This window comes from Plutella xylostella, chromosome 15, assembly GCF_932276165.1.
Source record: "Plutella xylostella chromosome 15, ilPluXylo3.1, whole genome shotgun sequence".
In the NCBI taxonomy this organism is placed as follows: Eukaryota; Metazoa; Arthropoda; class Insecta; order Lepidoptera; family Plutellidae; genus Plutella; species Plutella xylostella.
In genome coordinates, this window is record NC_063995.1 from 3,956,901 (window position 1) to 3,978,051 (window position 21,151).

General features: G+C 39.4%; 2 protein-coding genes across 2 annotated transcripts in view; both read right to left on the reverse strand.

Annotated features, from left to right (window-relative positions):
* The window catches only part of LOC105386128 (2-oxoglutarate-dependent dioxygenase htyE), a 30,354-nt gene extending 11,835 nt beyond the window's left edge, over window positions 1-18,519 (reverse strand). The window contains exon 1 of the mRNA XM_048625646.1: window positions 17,865-18,519. Within this exon, the coding sequence (XP_048481603.1) occupies window positions 17,865-17,928 (64 nt within the window). The 5' untranslated portion in view covers window positions 17,929-18,519. The remainder of the gene's footprint in view (window positions 1-17,864) is intronic.
* A 456-nt stretch (window positions 18,520-18,975) lies between these two features.
* Window positions 18,976-20,707, reverse strand: LOC105386127 (NEDD8-conjugating enzyme Ubc12). The gene is made up of 4 exons (XM_011556626.3): window positions 20,484-20,707; window positions 20,198-20,331; window positions 19,528-19,695; window positions 18,976-19,339 (listed from the first exon to the last, which is right to left on the reverse strand). The coding sequence occupies exons 1-4, from the start codon at window positions 20,590-20,592 to the stop codon at window positions 19,199-19,201; spliced, it is 552 nt and encodes a 183-aa protein (XP_011554928.1). The 5' UTR covers window positions 20,593-20,707; the 3' UTR covers window positions 18,976-19,198.
* Window positions 20,708-21,151: the final 444 nt, after the last annotated feature.

Here is a 21,151-nt window from a genome sequence, read left to right on the forward strand (position 1 = left end):
TGCGAAAGTAACTGTGTCTGTCTGTTACTCTTTCACGCCAAAACTACTGAACGGATTTGAATGAAATTTGGTATACATACGGTCTAGACCCTGGGAAAAAACATAGGCTACTTTTTATCCCGGAATTCCCACGGGAAAACTTTTTAAGGCGAAGCGAAGCGCGCGGGAACAGCTATACTGTATAAGTTATAATCAGGGGCGTATTTACCCTAGGGCTAAAAGGGCTACAGCCCGGGGCGGCAGGCGGCGAAGGGCGGCCCAGGGGCGGCCGGCAGGGCCGCCCTTGGGCTTTAGGTTGGAGGATTAAAAAAGTATATAAAAATATTTTAGGACGTACGCCTAGGACGTTACCGAGCCATCTTTTCACATGTTGATTTCATGTCTTAAGAAATATGATTTAAAGTATGAAAGCCGGCCTTTGTTCTTTTCTGAACCGGTGGAATAGTCTAAATATCTTCCGCCTCGGTATTTTTTGAAGGTAATCTAAAGCTTTTTTTTTGCCTCACTCAGTTGCTCTGCACAAATTTATTTAATGTACTCGTCTATCCAGAGAGATCTTTTTTTTTTGTTCGGAAGATATCATTATCTATGCAAATCTATCACCACAAGAGCACCACAATGTTCTTATACATTTATGTAGGTCGGTAGGTACTCTACACTTCTTCTTCTTTCGTGTCAGTGAACACGCCAATTTTTAAATTTGTCCAGACCAAAAAGAAGCAAGTTTGATAGCATTCTGGTTGGCCTGCAGTAAGTCTTCGTTGGAGTAAGTTTTTGACAAGTAATTCTAATATTCTACGTCGAAAAATAAACGATTTCATTTCATTTCCCGAGTGCAGGTGGAAGGGCACAGGGGACTGGAGAGTAAATACTCCATAGACAGGGGGGCGATACCACAGTCGCATAGGTTGGTACCAACGGTGTAGCCCCACTTGCAAAGATTATCCTTGCAGCAGCCCACCTCTGCCCGCAACCGATTTAGAGTCTTCCAAATGTGCCAGGGGAGACTGTTACCGGGAGCAAGATTTTCCTCAAGAGGTAAGAAAGGATCCTGCATCCTGGGGCTGCTTTTCCTCCCAGAGCCTTAGCCTTGCGTTTTGTGGGGTTGCATCCGTTAAGGAGACCTCACTATTTAGAAACGCTTTGCGGCTCTTAAGGCGGGAAGGTGCGGTAGTATGTGAGTAAAGTGGATGTATGGAGTAGTATTCTTGTTTGACTTTCTCAACAGAACATGCTACTTTTCGCCGTATGCTAGGCTGTGCTATCCCAGCCAGAGAGTAGACTTTGTAGAGCGGTGTCGGTTTAAGGCATCCCGTTACTATGCGAACTGTGTCGTTAAGAGCAAAATCTACTTCTTTAGCATGCGCGGATCTTGCCCATATCATCATCATCATCATCATCACCAGCCAATAATCATCCACTGCTGGACATAGGCCTCTCCCAAGGAGTGCCACAACACTCTGTCCTCGGCCTTCCTCATCCAACCACTACCGGCTCTACCCGCCTAAGGTCGTCAGTCCAGCAGGCAGGAGGGCGTCCCACGCTGCGTTTGCCTGTTCGTGGTCTCCACTCGAGAACTCGTCTACCCCAACGGTTATCGGTTCTTCGGCAGATATGACCAGCCCACTGCCACTTCAGCTTGCATATTTTGACAGCTATGTCTGTAACCTTAGTCCTCTGACGGCGGATAACCTCATTTCTGATACGATCCATCAGAGCAACCCCAAGCATAGCTCTCTCCATAGCACGCTGAGCGACTTTAAATAGGTGGACTAGTCCTACCGTCAGTGTCCACGTCTCATCACCATACGTCATCACTGGCAGGACGCACTGGTTGAAGACTTTTGTCTTCAGGCTCTGAGGAATGCGAATCTTGCCCATATGGGGCAGGCAAATTCAGTAGCTGAGAAGCAGAGTGCTAGGCTACTTGTTCGTAGAACTTGCGGAGATTCGCCACAGCTGGTCGGGCCGTTATTTCGCGAGCTGACTTTCTTCTTGGTGTTTTGGCAGTGGGTTTTGTTCGTGAGGGATCTATCGAGGGTCACTCCGAGGTATTTTGGTTACGAGCAGTGCTGGATTTTTTAAGTATGAGGCCGGCTGGCCTGTGTTCTTTTCTGAACCGGTGGAATAGACTTTTTTTTTAGCCTCCGTATTTTATTGAAGGAAATCTAAAAAAAAAATTGCCTCATTCAGTCACCCTGCACAAGTTTATTTCTAAACATTCTAAAAAGTTTTTTTTTGTTCAGAAGATATCATTATCTATGCAAATCTATCACTACAATGTTCTTATACATAATTATGTAGGTCGGTAGGTAATCTACACTGACTGCTCTTTTTGTTATCTTTCATTCCTTGATGGGGCGGAAAACTACAGGAGCCCAGGGCGCGCAATCTTTAAATACGCCCCTGGTTATAATGAATAAGTACCAAAATACTTTGAGATAAATGTCCAGTACTTAAGTAGGTATATAGAAGTCGTAACATTGCAAACAAAATTGTTTCAAGTTATTTCTAAAAATAAAGCTTCAAGAAATAAAAATCCAGCCAGTATTGTTAACAAATTCGGACTTGTGACCTCGGCGTCATGTCTGAAACGAGTTAGGCTGGTCCGCCACGGCCACGTCGTTCCCAGCTGTTTAGTTAATTTGTAAAATAATTTACAACCAAAATATATTATAGGGGTCATAATGTCATGCGACCATGTGTCGTAGTTTATACATAGTTTGTATGACCCGTAAGCATCTACAGGGTATTCCACGGCGATGCCACATGGTGTGAAAACTGTGAAACCTTAATGAGATTTTTCATTAATTTTAATATTTTTTAAATACTTGTTACTTATTATATAACTTATAATACTTAAGTATAAAAGTATTATAGTACTTCTTTTAATGTAGTAACTACCTAATTTGATATTCGGATGCATAAAAATAAGTACCTAAGTAAGTATATATATATATATATATATATATATAAAGTAGAGAGTAAGCAACTAAGCACCATTATTGACACCATGTACGACACATGAGAAGATAAGGTGTGACCTTAATTTTAGTAGGTAGGTAGGAACATTATTCATTTCCGATAATCCCGTTAGATAGACTATAGGCCCTAGGCCATTAGCCAAATAATAAATTACTTATGTCGCATACAATCCTAACACACTTGACTAATGGATGAAGCTTACAATAATGATTTATGAGGAAGGCCAAATAATATAAGAGTGGGTTGCTGTCGAACAGCCGAGGTGAACAGACGTGTCCGCTGACCGCTCCTAGACCCCAACACGTGCGAACCGTCGGCCGCTGTGCAATACCCGCCGCACATAAAAAAAAACCTTTGTCTCGCGGGCCTTCGTTTATTGCTTAAAACGAAAACGCCTAAACAAGTGTTAACAAAGTGATCTCTTCCTTGATGCAAATGATACTAAAGTCCTCTACTTTATTAATTGTATACCGGGCTCCAATTTAACGATCGTGCATCTAGTGTTAGTGTTCGTTGTGAAGTGTGTTCCTGGGCAGAGTGATACAGCTGCCCCACAGGCGCGACGGAAGGTCTCTACCCAACTCAACGCTACACCCAGAAGCAGAACCGTGCGATAATTTGGTGAGAGAATTCCAATACATACGATCTAGATACCGCCTACGAAGAACCAATCAGGAGTATAACTCATTAACTTGCGCTAGTGATTAATGTTTTGATTGGTGACGCTGCACAAATTCCTAGGTACCATCTAAATGTGTAGTGTTATCATTTAGTTATAATTATAGTGTTAATCTTTCCGGGTGACATACGACGACACTCTCTGCCAGCCAGAAGCAGCGACGCGCCAAATCTAAACAAAACGCGGGTGAGATAAATCCATACTGTTTAATACTTTAGATGCTTAACCCCCGAAGACAACGTGAAAACGCCAGCCAACCATCAGAATAACATAACCAACAGTCAAGAGGTAGGGCAGCCAATAAACACTATATCGTCAACACAGTCACAGGCATCTGAAACATAATACCAGTGGCTCATATCTCATCAAAAGCCCCTATAAATAAAACCAAAACCTTCACATCGTGCTAGACAATAGGCACAAAGCCTTTAACTAGGTTTTCGAACAACCTACAAATTCAGTTCCGTTGTCATTTTGTACTAGGGGTTAGGTATACTAACTTAGGTAACTATTAGTACATCCCTTTATGTGGTGATAATAACATAACAAGTAGTGTGTAGGTACATTATAACATAAACAATACCACACCCTAAACAATCGCGCTCTTTTTATTGACCTTTCTGTAGACAATATTATTTACCTAATCAAGCCCTGGAAATACTCGTATAACATACCTATACTCACAAATATCCTGCGACATGTGCAGACTCGCTAACATTAACTAATATTTATTACCCCACAGCGAAGAAACTTCTTAGTATTAAGCCCTCTTACAGATACACAAAAACAGAAAAAGATTCAGTGAAAAGCATTTAAAAAAAAAACAAAAACGTAAAGCGCAAACTTAACCAGATGCAAACTATAAAATAAAAACAAAGTAACATTGAACCAAGGTAAAATAAACACATTCCAAGAGTCCAGCAGAGAAAGAACCCGAAACAATACCCAGAAATTGCTCAACATCTGCAAGTCATAAACAAGAAAGCGACGCAACACTGCCGATACGAAAACAATAACCAGAAAAACCAATTAACAAACAAGAGGAATAACGCAACCCTAGGCAATAAAACATTCAAAACGAAAACCAATACTTTAAATTCACAATGGAAATCATAAAGATGCTCGGGGACGGAAACTGTTTGTTCAGAGCTTTAGCGCACCAAATAAATGAACTGTTCCATCTAACATTTGACCACGCCGCGATACGAAGAGATCTAGCTAGATACGTTAACGAACACCACCAAGACCTAAATATTGAATTAGCCATAAACATTCAGGATGAAACTGGCCGGTCTCGCTATCTTAAAAACCTCTACAACGATGGCATTTGGGCAGGTGAAGAAGTTATTATTGCAGCCGCAAACTATTACATAATTAATGTAAACGTCCACCAGAAAGACTGCCTGCTGACCTACAGGCCAGAAAAACCTGCTGAACCCGTAGGGGATATAAACATATTTTTCGAAAATAACCACTATGATAGCCTAATATTGGAACCTGACAGCCTAAGCAACGGCCAATCGCCGATCAGAGCACAATCAATAACACAAACCGAAACGCAAATCTCAGTTAACAGTCCTGAGGATGTAGCTGACGACACGGGATATACACTAATAAGAACAAAATCATCGTATATCAAAAAATACCTAGTTAACAGCCTTAGTATAGCAACATGGAACGTGAGAGGAACGTCCTCACCAGTAAAAAAATCAAGAATTCATCATGAACTTGCGCTAAGAAACATACATGTAGCAGCTATACAAGAAACAAAAATGACATCTGGTATCTTCGAGTCTAAAAACTACTCTCGCTATCCTCATAAGTAAAAACCATAACATCACCCTGGAGAAAACTATAACAGATAAAAATGTTATGTATGCCTCCCTAAAAACCTTGAACGAGAAAAATAACTACGTAAATTGGCATATTATTACGGCACACATCCCCAGCAACAACCAAATGGCGTTAAAATCATTCAACAATCTCAGATTCCTCATAAGAAATAGTCCTAAAAACCGAAATACGATAATCCTAGGCGACTTCAACTCCCACATTGGCTACGTAGATACAAAAAAACTTCTAAAGAAACGACACGTTGGAAATAACCTATTCCATGAATATAACAATCCTAATGGGGATATTCTTATAGATACCATAGAAAATGAAAACCTCCTATTAGAAACCAGTACAGCCCGACCTTCCTGTAAAACAACCTGGAAATCTGGCAAAAACACATCACAGATTGACCATATAATTTCGACAAACCCATTCAACCCAAGATTCAAATTCATTAAAGGAGAATGGGCCGGTAAACGAAACACGATATCGGACCACAAACTTATCTGGGGAGAAACCTTATACACTGAAACGAACAACACACCAACTACGCAAGAAAACCAATCCCCAAAAACACCTAATAATAAACAACCAGGATTCAATCATAAGCAATTTAACTATGAAGCACTCTCCAACATTCCAACAAGAATGAAATACCAAAATGGAATTCTAAGCCGCATGCCTACGTCTAATCAGAACAAAGAGGATGACAATCCTTCGATGGAATGGGAATCAATAACAGAAGCCATAAGATCAGCAGCAAGGGAGTCGCTCAACATAAGATTTATGAACTCGAAACCAATTAGAATTGCTACGGCTAACTTACAAAAAGCTAAATTTCTTAGGAAGAAATACCCGACCAATGCAAAACATAACAGAATCTTAAAGGATTGCAGAGCAAAGCTACAAAAAGCAAAAGATGAAGACAAAAAGAAAGCATGTGAAATGTTCTTCTCGGACCTCCAAAAGAAGCACCCATCTAAACGTATGCAGATCATCTACCTATTTTACAGAGACCACAAAATGGACATGAAGAGAAAGAAAAAACTTAACTACATCCCCATGTCAAAATGGGAACTGGAATTAAAGGAATCTGAAGGACCCAGAGTCCCACTACTACCGGATGAAGACACAACGAGGCTAGGCAGCCCACCAACCATGGAAGATGTAGAAGATATAATTAAAAAAATGCGAAACCGAACAGCCCCTGGAGAGGACCAAATAGTTATTGAATTATTCAAAGCACTTCCTCCCAAAATGATAAGAGGAAATAACTAAACATTTACAACAAGCTTTTCTCTATAACATAACACCCGACTCATGGAATCGAACAGTTCAGGTACCAATACCGAAAACCACAAACCCGAAACTAGTAAATGACTACAGACAGATCTCAATCTGCAATAACATATACCGTATATATGCAAACTTTTTACTAGACCGCCTCGACTCATTGATTGAACAACCAGATAACTATCAAGCCGCCTTCCTGCAAAACCGATCTACCGACGACCACATATTCACACTTCGCCGACTTCTCAACGAAGAGTGGCGAGAAGGCAAAAGACTATACGTAATGGCAATAGACCTCGAGAAAGCATTCGATACAGTAGATCTCACGGCGCTACGAGATATACTACTCTCCAGAACCAACATAGCCTTAACAAACCGCATCGTTAAAGTTTGCATGAATGAATACACCTCCATAAAATGGCTAGGTCAACAAACCAGCGAAATAACAAAAGGCAAGGGAGTCAAGCAAGGTTGTCCACTATCGCCACGTCTATTTACGATCCTAATTGATGATGTTTTGAAGACGTTGGAAGAGGAAGTCTCAGGTCTAAAACTGAATCAGGACGATGCAATTCAACTACCGATTATACTATCTTTTGCAGACGACCTAATATTACTCTCAAACGACTTCGACAAACTCGAAGAGATAATGAAAAAAATAAAAGTTCTATTATACAGCGTGGGCCTAAAGGTAAACAATGGAAAAACCAAAATACTAATTAGGGATCCTTTTCTAGCAAAACAACCGCAATTCATTACGGTCGACGGCGTTGCCCTTCAACCAGTGGAGGAAATTAAATATTTAGGTACCTACATAACATCTGGACTATGCCGAAAGAATACAATAAGAAACCGCTGCAAACAAGCGGAAAAAAATGGAAAGGCGTTAATTCAGTTTGTGAAAGAAGCAAAAATGGATTGGCAAACTGTCCGTACCATATACAAGATGGTAATTGTGCCCGGTATGCTATACGGACTGAAGGTAGCAGCACTTACAAAAGCCAACAGATCGCGCCTCCGAAGGTACGAAAGATTAATTCTTTGGGACCTACTACAACACGCCCGCGACAAGCCCCCTACAAGGAAAGCCAAAGATGTATTACAGGGAAAAACAATAACCAAAAGGCTGAAATGTCACAGAATATGCTACTACGGGCACGTTCTCAGGCGAGAACGACCGCACTTACTACACGCAGCACTAAAATATCAAGCACGTAAAAAAAAGGTAGGACGACCCATTTATACCTGGAAAGATTCACTAACACAAAGCCTAGCTACCTACAATAAAACCACGGATGAATGGGTCAGCCTAGCCCCACATAGAGACATCTTCAAGGCTGCAGCATACGAGGCCTTGAATGAAAGCGAAACTGACAGTAACGACGAAACATCGGAGTATGAAAGTCACCACACAGCAGGATCAGAAACATAAAACACAATAACCAAGCCCGAACTATTGTGAAGCTACTACGGACCAAATCACCCTTACATCAAGAAAAAGACAATAGGACGCGAACTCCAAATGAAGAAAGTGCCGAGAAGGCTACCAACTTACGCTCTCCACAAAACCCAACTCCTTCCTCTACCTAACATCCTATATTGGCTAATTAGGGTGCATACTCGGTCGATTATACTCCATTCCTACCCTTTCCTCGAGCGTGTGTTCCCCCCCCCTTAAAAACTGAGCGCCCCCCAGTAGGCGCGGCTTTTTCCGTGATACAGGGTGACTCCTGGCTGGGTGGGTGCATTCATTCATTCATTCATTCATTCAAGGCCAAATAATATAAGAGTGGTTTAGCCGCGTGATTACTGGATCAATGACGTCAGTGCAATTTGTGCCCATCGCAACCAAGTTTATTGTTTTTATACGTAAAAAGATATCTATAATACCTACCTACGTACAAAAGTAGGTACCTACTTATAATATCTGGAACTGATTAACTATAATAAATAAGTTATTTATGTTGGAGTGTCAAAAAGAACGTTTCCAGCAGTGACAGCGCTCTGAAAGTCAGTTTTTCGTAAGCTAGATCTTCTATCAATCTCTTTTTCAACATCACCAAAGGTTAATTAGTAGAGAATTAGTGCTACTAGCATTAAATTCGCCTTTGTACCAATTTACTTTGTGCAATAAAGAATTTAATAATAATAATTGATAGCTACTTTAATATAAGAATGTGTGATAATACTAATAATGCGGGTACGTTAATGGCGTAGGAAAATAGGGAAAATAAAGAAACTTCGGTCTGGAAACCTAATTGCAACATATAAGGAAAACTAGTAAGTACATTACATCTAAGTATCTACCTAGAAATCTTACAACTCTATGATATCTTCTCATTAATTGGTTGAATTGTATGGGCTATGGGCTTCCCTTTTTCATTAATTTGAAAGAAGAAAGAAAGAAAGAAACATTTATTTGACACACTGAACAATAAAAAACAGAAACAAAAAGAAAAATAATATTACAATTACAAATTTGCCTTTTATATAATTAGGTAGGTAGGTACGTTTGATTCATTGTCACTTTCACAGTTGAGAATTTCAAGATAGGTAACTAGAGTTTCAGTGTGGACTAATTAAATATAACTACAATGCTGTGCTTGGCAGAATTATCGTTGAGTAGGTAGGTCTTGAGTTCATGCGTAGCTAGATTTGAATACAAACTGAATACCTATTCCCATTCGAATTCGCGAATGTCGATAGCAAATATTCGCATTCGCGAATGTTCAAAAACATACTTACTTACATTCATTACAACTACAACACACTAGTATGAACCTCACCTACCTCGCTTAGGTAGTAATAGTAAGTATACATTCCTCTACATATAAGCCCAACTCGCCAATTCGTACCTATCTAATTAAAACAGATGCACAGACAGCGGCCAAGTTCCTAAATTCATGTAAGTAAACATGTTAGGTATTTCCTGAATTATAATGACAACGTAATACCTACACTCATATCGTCCAAACATTTTAGAGGGACATGTCACGCTAGAAGCTAACTAAGTCCAGATGCCATTATGCTTTACCATTATTTGTATCAGTGAGAAAAATAATTCTTACAATAATTGAGTTGCAAACTTGACAACTTCGTGATAATACACTACAATAAATAATATTGATAACACCACAAAATATCTAACTAACATGTTAAGTAAAATTCGCTGTAAGAAAGAACTGAAAAATTATAACTAGCAAGAGGTTTTTATACCTCACTACACTCCTATACTTAAAATAAACAGTTACATAGGTGGATTCTGGAGCATTTTTCCGGAATGTTTTATGGCTCTTATGTATGTGTATGACTAGCTGTTTCCGCGAGCTTCGCTTCGCCTTGAAAGGTTTTCCCGTAGCCTATGTTCTCTCTCAGGGTCTAGACGATCTGTATACCAAATTTCATTCAAATCCGTTCAGTAGTTTTGGCGTGAAAGAGTAACTGACAGACAGACAGATACAGTTACTTTCACATTTATAATAAGTATTAGTTAGGATGTACCTACTTACTCAACTTGTAAAATATCTCTCCAACTTTTAAATCTCGTAATTAAGAGCAGTCTATCGTTTGATTCTCGATAAACTAAGAAAGATATATAATAAGGTAGGTATAACGATACAGTAAACTTCACTAAGTAAATAATAAAATATTAGGAACCTAACCTAGATATGTGTACCTAATTAAAATATAACTAAATAACTTTGTTCTAAGTATGTGTGAATGTAACTTAAGATTGTGGTTACCAGTCACTTCATTAGTTAGCAAGTTTCTCCTGCTTTGCAAACATTACCTATGCTAATTTTGGAGCTAAACTAACAAAGCTCTTAGTTATTTTTTATCCTTTTCGTTACCTAAGTGACCAACCAAGGTGACTGCGAGGATGGAAAGTGAAACCTGATAAAACTTGCCGTTCACTGAATTATATTATGGAACTGTGTTCATTTAATGCTATTTAAATATAATTTATTTATGGCTTACATTTTTTGCGCTCTCATTGTGTAGATAGAGCGCCGAGCCGAACCCAACGATAAGATTAGAATTGACGTTTTTGTTACTGTTCTTTTAATACAGTTATTTGTCTCTCTTTGCAAAATTGTAATACACGTAGAGTAACAGAAAATAGAGTATATAATGTGATACTGTAGAGTACATCCGTCCGTAGATTTCATTCTGATGTAATGAACCGAATAAGTGCTAGAGTTTGCTAAACTTTCATCCAAAATGGACTACGAGAAATACAATTGCGCCTGAAAAAGTGTTTTTTTCCCTTTTTTTGTCAGTATTATAAGTATGTGGTAGGTAACTAAGTCGTTTTGTAGGTAACCAAATAAGTAGTTTCTTGGCACGTTTATGCCTGTAAGATGGATGCCTCTAAATCTCTAAATAGATTTGGTCCAAATTAAAATAAAAAATCACACTAAAAATGGATTGAATAGTGACGCTGACGATGACGGTAACTTTATTACAATGAATAGGGTGACGTTTTTAACGACGACGGACATCGAATTTGTGAACACCGATAGAGTAGCTGCATCTATAAAAGGACTCTGTGGCTGCATCAAACAATGGATTTGCACCGCTTAGAGGTCTGATGTGCATTCTTGTGATTCTGATTGTTTGCCTTGCGTGCGTCAGAAGGATGTAGCTTGGAAAGTTGGAGACATAAGTAGGTACGGTCTATATTATTATAAATTATAGACCGTACTTTATTTAAATTGATGAAATAAATAATTATCAATTCAGTTAAGTACGCATCATTATCATTACTGTCATTAGTAACAATAATCTTCATGTGCGTACGCACGCGGTTGCTTGAGACAAGGTTACGCAAATTTCCGCGTTCTGGTAACAAGGCGAGCCATTTTGCGAAAATTTAGATTCGAGGAACATATTTCGAGTTTGTCTAATTCGCAAAGGTATCTTAGTGCCAATTTATCCATTGTCGGTTATCTAACCGACAGGGATTGATTTATAAATTAAACGTCATCTCAATATAAAATTCATGACAGATGTGTCAAAAGTTAACCGCTACCAGGCCTGTGTCACTCCGCGCGTGGGCGGCGCAGGCGCCAGCCTGGCGCCTGCCGCCTCGAGAGGGCAAATCTGCCAAGTCGGCTGCCGCAAGCGAAAGACGATACACGCGCGCGCTATTTGTTCCTATTTCGTACTAGTTTATAAATGTCGTATTTAGGTATTTATTAAAATTTATGAATAGAAAAATGGACATAAAAAGAAAAAAAGCAGCAAAAAAATACTGTGCCGTATTTAATTGCTTAAATACGGATCGTGATCCAAATTTAATTTTTTTTAGATTACCAAAAGATGCTGACAGGTAAAACTAATCTAAGTATTTTTTTGATTTCTTACAAACCCTTTTTTTCTCCATGTTGAACAAAGTCTATTCCAACTTTTTTTTCGTTAAAGTATTAAATTTACAGACACAACTACCTTCAAAATGTATTAATGAATCGATTATAAAATGTGAGCTGAGTGGGATTCGTGCTCAACTAAACTAAAACAGAACATCATGATCAATTTCATCTCAATATTATCACACATTATGAAGAAAAAAAAACATTTTTTGACTGAAGTAAATGTTTTACGTAGATATAGGTACCTATCTACCTCTTTCTTTAACTTTTACTTCAAATAATAGATCTATGAATAGGTCTTTAACTATGAAATTGCCGTAGCTTCAACTAGTCATTTCTAATAGAAAATAAGTTTGGAATAGCTTTGTATTCTAAATTCAAATTATTTTGTTTTAATATCATGACATTCTTTTTACAAACTCAGTCCGTTGCTTAGTAAACGTTGAAGTCTGTGGTGCTGAGGCAACCCTAAGGTGGCTTCTTTTTCAATGCGTATAACCACGTATAACTTATTATGCACCGTAGTCCAGTGAAATAAGGCGCATATTCCCTCAAAAATAAATTGGTAGGTAAGTAAATAAAAACGTGTGAGGCTGGAGCGCGATCTAAATTAGATCTTATTGCTTATGGGATGGAGTCATATTTCTTTGATAGCCATTGCGAAGATGGACTTCTGTACCTGGTACTAGTTATTATTCTGTGCCGCTACTCCCTGGTTATGCTCTAACCGAGAATGGGGAAATTTTAGAGGAAAGGAATAACCAAACACGTGATTACGATAAAATATTTCTTCTAGGTAAATTACGCAGCAAATCGCCGTAGTCACCTGTTTTAACGTTACGTCACTGACAATGCAATGTCTAATCGAGGAATGTATAAAAAAAAAAACAACACATGGTGAAGACACTGATAAGATACCGACAACTTTAAAAACACTTGAAATCGCAAAAAATACGAATTTTGACAAAAATAACTATACCTATTATTTTGTTTAAACTTTGTATTTCATACATTGTTTATAGTTGAATATCTCAAATGAGGGATGAGCATAAGACATAGGGATCCTACATTGCATCTACCTACCTAAGTCCTATCTATCACGGAAGTTAGAAACTTTAAGTGTGAAACTTTCTCATCTCATAAGTAAACTAGTTTAGTTGTATACCTACGAGTACCTACCTAATACATACTGTATGTAGATAAGTAGATAGTGTAGTTAATTGTAAAATATGTAGGTAGAAGTAAGAAGTTATGTAAGTATAGGTACTTATATATACTTAGTGGAACATTTCAGTAGGTACCTACCTAAAGGTGTTGTACAAGGTGTCCAAATAAGTTATTGGTTTACAGACCCTATACCTATAAAATATAAGGTGAGACTTATTATACACTAAGGGGCCACTTGCACCAAAATATTAAATATAGATTAGTTAACCCTCAAATTCATAAGGTTAGTATTTTAAATTTACAAAAAGCTTAAAATGGTCACTGGCGAAAAGTGGGTGCAGCAATGCACCTCTGCCTACCCCGCAAGGGAGTACATTAGTACAAGGTGTAAGTGTTTGTTTTTTTTTGTTTTTGTTAAAATGGACAATGAAACACACGAGTTTCGACTCTTTTTTACGTCAGTCCAAAAGATGAAATTCGTACTTATATCACAATCACAACGTCAATTTTAAACCTATTGTAAATGTGTCAAAAGGCTCTATGAATTTGGGGGTTAGTGTTAAATCTCGATTTATGCCATAAATTTATATGGACTGACGTTTCTTAAATCGAGATTAGATACTAAATCTAGGTTTAACACTTTGGTGCATGTGCCCATTAAGTAAACGTTCTTTAAAAAAAAATTTACCGTAAAATACAGTTGACCGAGTGACCGAGTTGGATGATTTTCTGGTTACATTTCGCGGAAGCACCGATACAGTTTTTTGGCCGCAAATATTGCGGTCTCGCTCTTCTTTATTCTTGTGACCTCTTTAGCACCTTATATTTGATATTGGCTGTTCCTAATTATTTTTAGAATCCTTTGCTTTTGTCGAAAAATATATTTTGATGCAGTGCTCTGTAAAGTTGAGTGCCAAAACGCCCACTGAATTCATAGATTGTCTCGACAGTTTTCAAGTGACCCAACTCAACCCGTAACCTACCCAAGTACCTATATAGGTACTTACCCATTTATATACATGGTGTGCATTGAACTAAACTAAACTTAACTGGAGACTTTTGGGGCAACTGCAGGAGAACCAAACAAAACAACATAATATTATGTCTTGGACCTTCTCGTGAACCTTGGGTCGTCCACAACTGGGCAAGGCCAAGCACATTTGGGGTTTTGGAAAACGTTATCCTGGCCATCTCCACACGTTGGACGAGCAGTTGAGTTCTATATTGTGGCCAACGTGTGATGATGGAACAATAGGTAGTAGGTATGTATACATGTTTCTTGGTCTAGATTGGCCTAGCCACAGCCATGTAACCTCTATCTCTCTCTACATTACACATGCGGGTATGTATGTGTGTTCCTTCATTGTCACGTGACGGTGTCATGCCAGACACAGCTCGGTCATGTCATGATGAATGAGCCGCGAATGTGGGTCACAGACCGGCAGACTGCCGTGAGTCTACAATTAACACCTCATTTGTACCACCGACTCATGTTGTGTCGGAAAGCGGTAAAAACTGCATTTGTAAACAATACCTACCTAGTTACATGATTGTAATGCCTTCTAATAACGTCATTAGCATTATTCATCCACCATCCACTCCTACAGTGACTATTTTTGTGGACTATCCTGAGTCACTATTGTCACTAATTCGATCTTCTATAGGTATACTTACATATACACCTACTTAAGATATAATTTCCAAGTAGTTTACGCTTCCATCGTGCTTATTATTTTATAGTTACCTGTGTAGAAACTAAGTATACCTACCTATACTAGTAGCAGATACCTAAGAAGGTCTAGGTATACCCTGCAGGCCTTCGAGTCTAGGGTCCAGGTCCTGGACCTCATTGGTGTATATACTATAGTTATTTAGTTCGAAGTTGTAAGTATGTGGGTGTGTGTTGTATGATGAACTACATTCGTTGACTGCAGGTACCACCTCTGCTAAAATTATACCTTCAGTAAAATCAAACTGTGGAAAACCTATGAATCATACAGTTGTTTAATCACAATGACAACAAGCGTCTACCTACCACCTAATTATGTACGCTTTTCATTAGTAAATAGCTACTTTGAAAGCTTCGCTATGCACCCTATGCACGATTCATGATATCATGTACTTAACTGATGCTTTATAGATAGATGACTAACTACTTCAGCAAATATACCTACTGTGTAGAGTATTTAGGGTTTAAAAAAAAGACCGAACCTTCCTGCATACAAAACATTTTATCAGACACGCTGCAGACTGCTGGGGGGAAATAGTAACATACGCATGAACGGCATCAGCTCAATCAACCCAATGTGTATGACGATGGTCTATTGAAACACAACAGAGATACATATACAGGTGTGCCACTGGCAAGGCTTTTCAGAAAGGCTTGCCTACCTATACTCACATCAGCTGTACCTGTTCTCACATCAGAGTTGCTATACTCACATCAATCAGAGTTGCTGAGCACTTGTTTGCTATTCAAACAAGTTGACGTTCATTACCGTTAACTAGGTAAATATTTTATTTATTGGTTTGAAATCTCTAGCTGGGATGTGTAAGTAAAATATAGCGAAGGTTTGACGGTACCTCTGCCTACCTTTAATCTTAGAATACGTGTAACCTTTCCTTGTATTTTTATAACGAGGAAAAAATGGCGTTGGTCAGGTAGCGGTTAGCGCTCCTGAGCTAACGCAAGGTAGTTGGACGGGTAAGCATAAAGTAAAGAAGGTTACGCACCATAGTACATATATTATGTACTGTATGTAATCGTATATGTGTGGATCAAGGGAAGGTTCTTCTTCATAGTTTATGAAATGGCAACGGCATTTGTTAGTCGTATACCTCGAAATCAAAAAATCCTTGTAGCTTTTCACCTATTCGCATTTCGCCGTGATATCAAAATTTCTGAATAGATTTTTATTCTTGTAGTATAATTTTTTATCGCTACTGACAATTGTCTGAAAAAATCATAGTAGATTTACTTTCCTGCCTGCCTTCACTGTAGTCGCTTTTCTCCTTGATAGATATTTGTTTGTAATACATTATTAGGTACATATCGCGATATTTCTTTTACACTACAACAATATGCGACCCAAATAAGATGCGACATAAAATACTTACTTGCTATTCAAAATATATGCAGCTTAATAAATAAGCTATTGATAATACATGCTACATAAAAATTTGCTACTGTTGTAAAAATCTGTTAAAAATATATGCTAGTAACAAAATATACTACCGATATTATACGCTACAACAAAAAACGCTATCGAGGTGAAATGCGAATAGGTGAAAAGCTACAAGGATTTTTTGATTTCGAGGTATACGACTAACAAATGAGAAAATGCGGTAAAACATTGCAATGCCAGCAGTTAACATTTACTTTATCAATATATGTATGTAATGTAAGTAGGTAGCTAGTGTATAAAATACTTATATAGTTATCAGATTTCTGTACAGCTATTGTCAACTTTAAAATATGGATGTAGCGGGCCGAATTCGTCGTATAGGTGCTGGTTTCCACTTTCCAAGGTGTTAATCTCAAGTCCATTAGCCTGGCATATGCTGTACTGAATATGAGTTCGTAACAACCTGCATACAAGGATCCATTATAATATGTATTTGCCGTGTGAATGATAGAGCATCAAGTTGCGGCAGGGGCAGTGACGAGGCGAGCGGCACGCAAGGAGGGACGGTCACTCGGCCGTTGCCCTCAAATCAGAAGGATTCCTTTTTTGCGTCTGCCCTTAGCTTATAATAGTGACGCCGGCGGATATAAAACAGACTTTTTGTTATGATGGTAAGAATTAAGGCAGCTTTTGAACAATGTAGACCAACTTGAAAATAAAGAGTGACATTGAGCCGCATTGAGTTGCATCTTGAGCAAGAGCGGCTTGTCGCAAGTTAACGGAGCTCGTTCTCTTGCGTTGTGTAACATTTTTCGTTTGTTAAACTTAGGTAGGTGGGTCGTTTAGGTAATAAGTAGGTATAATTTAAATAAAAGTAACTAATCAACGTTCTTTCGTAAGCATAGTTGCTAGGTACTGATATACCTACCTAATTAAATTTTGATAAAACTCCTTATAGCAACGCTGACTCACACAACACTGCTGTGGATCCTTTTGTTATGGTTACGAACAACAGCCTTTGTTACGTTTTCGTGATTCGAAGAGAATTAAGACTTGTTGTTTGTTTTTATGTCATATTCATACCAACTAGTTACGAGCTTGTTTTGAAATGAGCACATATTTAGGGGACTAGGTGGAGGATAGTTGATGAACGGTTAGGTGAGTGGAGCGCGGTCTTTGAACCCGCTACCCATCGCGCGAGGGCGAGCGGGATGGCTGGAGCACAGCTGTCCGTTGCCACGCAACGCCCCACCAGCTAGCGGGGATATAGGCAGGTATAAAACTATCTTTGTTAACTTAATAACAAAAACATTTCGATGGAAATTGATCGGCGGACCGTTAGGTTCTTCATGGGACTCGTGTTTACCTGAGTCTAGAGTAATGTGGGGGGATAATGTAGGTGCTCACCGATGTGTGCGAGGTCGATGATGGGCACCTCGCAGCGCGCCAGCAGGCTCTCCTGCGCCGCCATGCTACTCGTGGCCGCCACTGTCGCCGTCTCACCAACACAGATAACACTCGCGCGCTTATCACACGACACTCACAGTAATTAGCAATTAGCGATCGCGGCACCGACGACACAAATTAGAGAAAGGCTCTAAACACCGAACGGCAGAACGCCAGACGTTAAAGTTTATTGAAGTTGTGAATGGTCTTTAGATTACCCCTGGTATAGAAGCGTTCAGAACTCATTTGCATAACCTTGTAGTTCCTGCTGGAGGCGTTCTGCGATCTGACGTAGCAGCAGTATGCTATACTGACTTGACACATTAAAAATTGGTTTCAGTCTCTGTTCGACAGCAATATGTTCGTGTGATGTGTGGTCCCGCGTGTGCGTGAGTCGGCGCGCGCGCCCCCCGGCCGAGCGGGTGTCGAGTGTCCCGAGAGAAACTGGCTCACCGTGCGCGATGAGCGTTACCCAGACGTCAGCTGTCGGCTCTCACTTGTATATCATCGCGCAGACTTTCGCAACCTAATGGCGTGTCGAAACAGCTCGGGGCAGAGCGCGTGGTCGCGGCGTGCGGCTCGGCGGGCGGCGCGGGGGACACTGCCGCCGCCGCGTGCACGCAACCTCGCCGCCGCCGCCGTCAGGCCGTCACCCACACGCGCGCCGTGCCGCCCTGCCACGGCAAACCACGCCGTCAACCCTGGCAATACGACTCCCATCAGCCGCACTTCATGTGGCCCGAGCCACGTAATGTCTGATAGTGGTAGCGTATAGCTGACGATGCCAAGGCGCTGCTCAATTAAAGTTGACACGCGAGTGTAGCTTGAAATAGGATAGCGGGCTTATCGTATAAAAACCAGTATAGTTATAGTCGATACGCGTTAACTGCGGGACCAGTAACGCCATCTATACTTAACGGTAGTGAAACATTTAACTTTAACATGAGCTCTTTCATTGTTCCTTGGTGACAGTTTAAACAATTTGGTCTTTTTTGCTTTAGAATTATTGCTCTTACTTCCAATGACTCCCAAAATTACAGAAATTAATTGAATAAGTAAATAAACAAATCAGTATACATATAAATGCTCTTTTATTGTTTTACGCTATAATAAAATCTCATAATGAAAGAACCACTTATACATACCTTACTCTAAATTGTTCTTAGCCAACGCTATTACAATGCTGTTCTCATTTCAGACACTTCATTCAGTTTTAAAAATAAATACTATGTTGAAAAGTGAGAGATTTCTTTATTATAGTTAGTTATTGATGTTGTTAGCGCTTGTGGTTGTTATCACTTGAGGCATCGCTCGAAGTAGGAGGAGCCCACGTAGCCGCCGCGCATAGCTCGCTGCACGTGCTGCTCGAACAGCCGGCGGTTGCTCTGCAGCTCGTCTGCGGCCTCCTTGTTCAGAGGGTCTTCGGGGTTTGGCTCCTGCAATAATAGATGAGCATTAACTAGGTGTCGTAGGTCACTACACTAAATACAATCACTCAATCTCAATGTCTGCATATTGTGGACTCGGCCTGCGGCTGCAAGTGTATGGGACATTATGTTAAAATTTGGGCCAGTATGAATTCCGAGAAAGGTCCGAGACTTTAAAATTAAGAAAAATTACTTACCAAGAATAAATATTGTAGACCGTAAACTATGGAGTTGACAGTGAGCACTGGTTTCCAGTCTTCTCGGAGGATGTTGAGGCACACGTTGCCTTCCAGGTCAATGTTTGGATGGTACACTGCGGTCTCACACTTCACCTTGGGGGGTTCATGTGGATAGTTTGGTCCTACCTATAATAGATCAAATAATCACTTATTAGCTTAAACAGAGTTGTGGTGATTGAACTGAATGCATTGTACCTCTCATTAAACCTTAGGCCAAAATTTTTATGGTTTATAAATTGTTTTGAAATTTTTTAAACTTATGCTTTTTATATAGGTCTTCACAAAGTGGCCCGAGAATTCTTGTGCTTGGCAAATAGTGGTAACTTCCAATCCCGAGTATACTCGGTTGTTGGTGATAGAGTGAATAGCTTGAAAGTGACCTCCTTTGATTGCAATACATATGTATATTCAATAAGTTAAATAGAAGTTACTTTATTATAATTATAAAGTTATAACCAGGTAGGTTAAGTTTCAGTTGAGCCCTGGTGTCACTGGCATCTAGCCAACCTTTTAAAATGTGGTTGTGATGATGCTGTGTCATAGGGATTGAGATATTTAGCTCAATAAGTCTGATATAATAACCTATTTTATATAGTTAAAATACTATAATTAGGTAGCTATTACTCACCTTAAAACTAAATACAAATCGGCCACCCCTATAGAATCCTTCATCTGGACATATAATTAATTTAAAATTGAGTAAATCATCTGGGTCAGGAAACTCTGTATTGCAGGTTTTAGGAAGGTTCAGTTCATTCAAATCTGGAATAGTAATAATAATGCATTGATTTAATAGGTATAGATAATATCATGATCAGAAAATTATGTAGGTAGGTGCTCTCTAGTCTTATTAAAAGCTTGGGATAGAGAAGTAGAAGCACAACAAACTTAATAATTTGTGTCACTTATTATACCTTTTGTGATTCGCAATTGTGCTGCTGATGCTTTCTTCTGTGAACCTCCCGGTCTTGCCGAACCTTCCTCATCTTTCTTTTGTTGTTTCAATGAAAAGAGTTTAATCATTGTCCTAATCTAATCAATAAAATAAGAAAGTAGAAGCCACGATTTATTTTGACAGCTCAATTTTTGTTAACAAAATTCAATGGCAAGCCAAAGCTTCCAAACAGCTGTATGAAAAAAAAACTATCTTGCAGCAGCACATAGAGCAAAAAGTTTCTACTCTGTGACTCAAACTGTATCGATGCAGTTAATATTCTGAGGCTGTCGTCGTTAAGGCGCCGACACACTAGCGGACGCGGCTTAAGGTGCATACAGACCGGCCCAACGAACGCCCAACGATGGATATTTATCATACATAATACAGAGCAGATTGCATTAACGAAGCCACGTCTGCTAGTGTGTCGGCGCCTTTACATCCAATAGTTTGTACAGCGTAGTGTACTTTCATTATACCTTTAAGTCACAGCTGACAGCCGCCTCCGTCAGCCGCGGCTGATAATGTGTATCCACCTTTACAACAATATGGTAAAGGCGCTTACGGACGCGGCTGTCAGCCGCGACTGATATCTTATCTTTGTTGTTCAGCTTTCAGATGTCCTAGAGCGATCGCACAAACTGTCCC

Coding starts and splice junctions, on each gene's coding strand:
- LOC105386127 (XM_011556626.3), bottom strand. CDS start 20,592: ATGATTAAACTCTTTTCATTGAAACAACAAAAGAAAGATGAGGAAGGT. Junction 20,332..20,483: donor ACAATTGCGAATCACAAAAG/GTATAATAAGTG, acceptor TTACTATTCCAG/ATTTGAATGAACTGAACCTT. Junction 19,340..19,527: donor GTCTACAATATTTATTCTTG/GTAAGTAATTTT, acceptor CTATTATTGCAG/GAGCCAAACCCCGAAGACCC.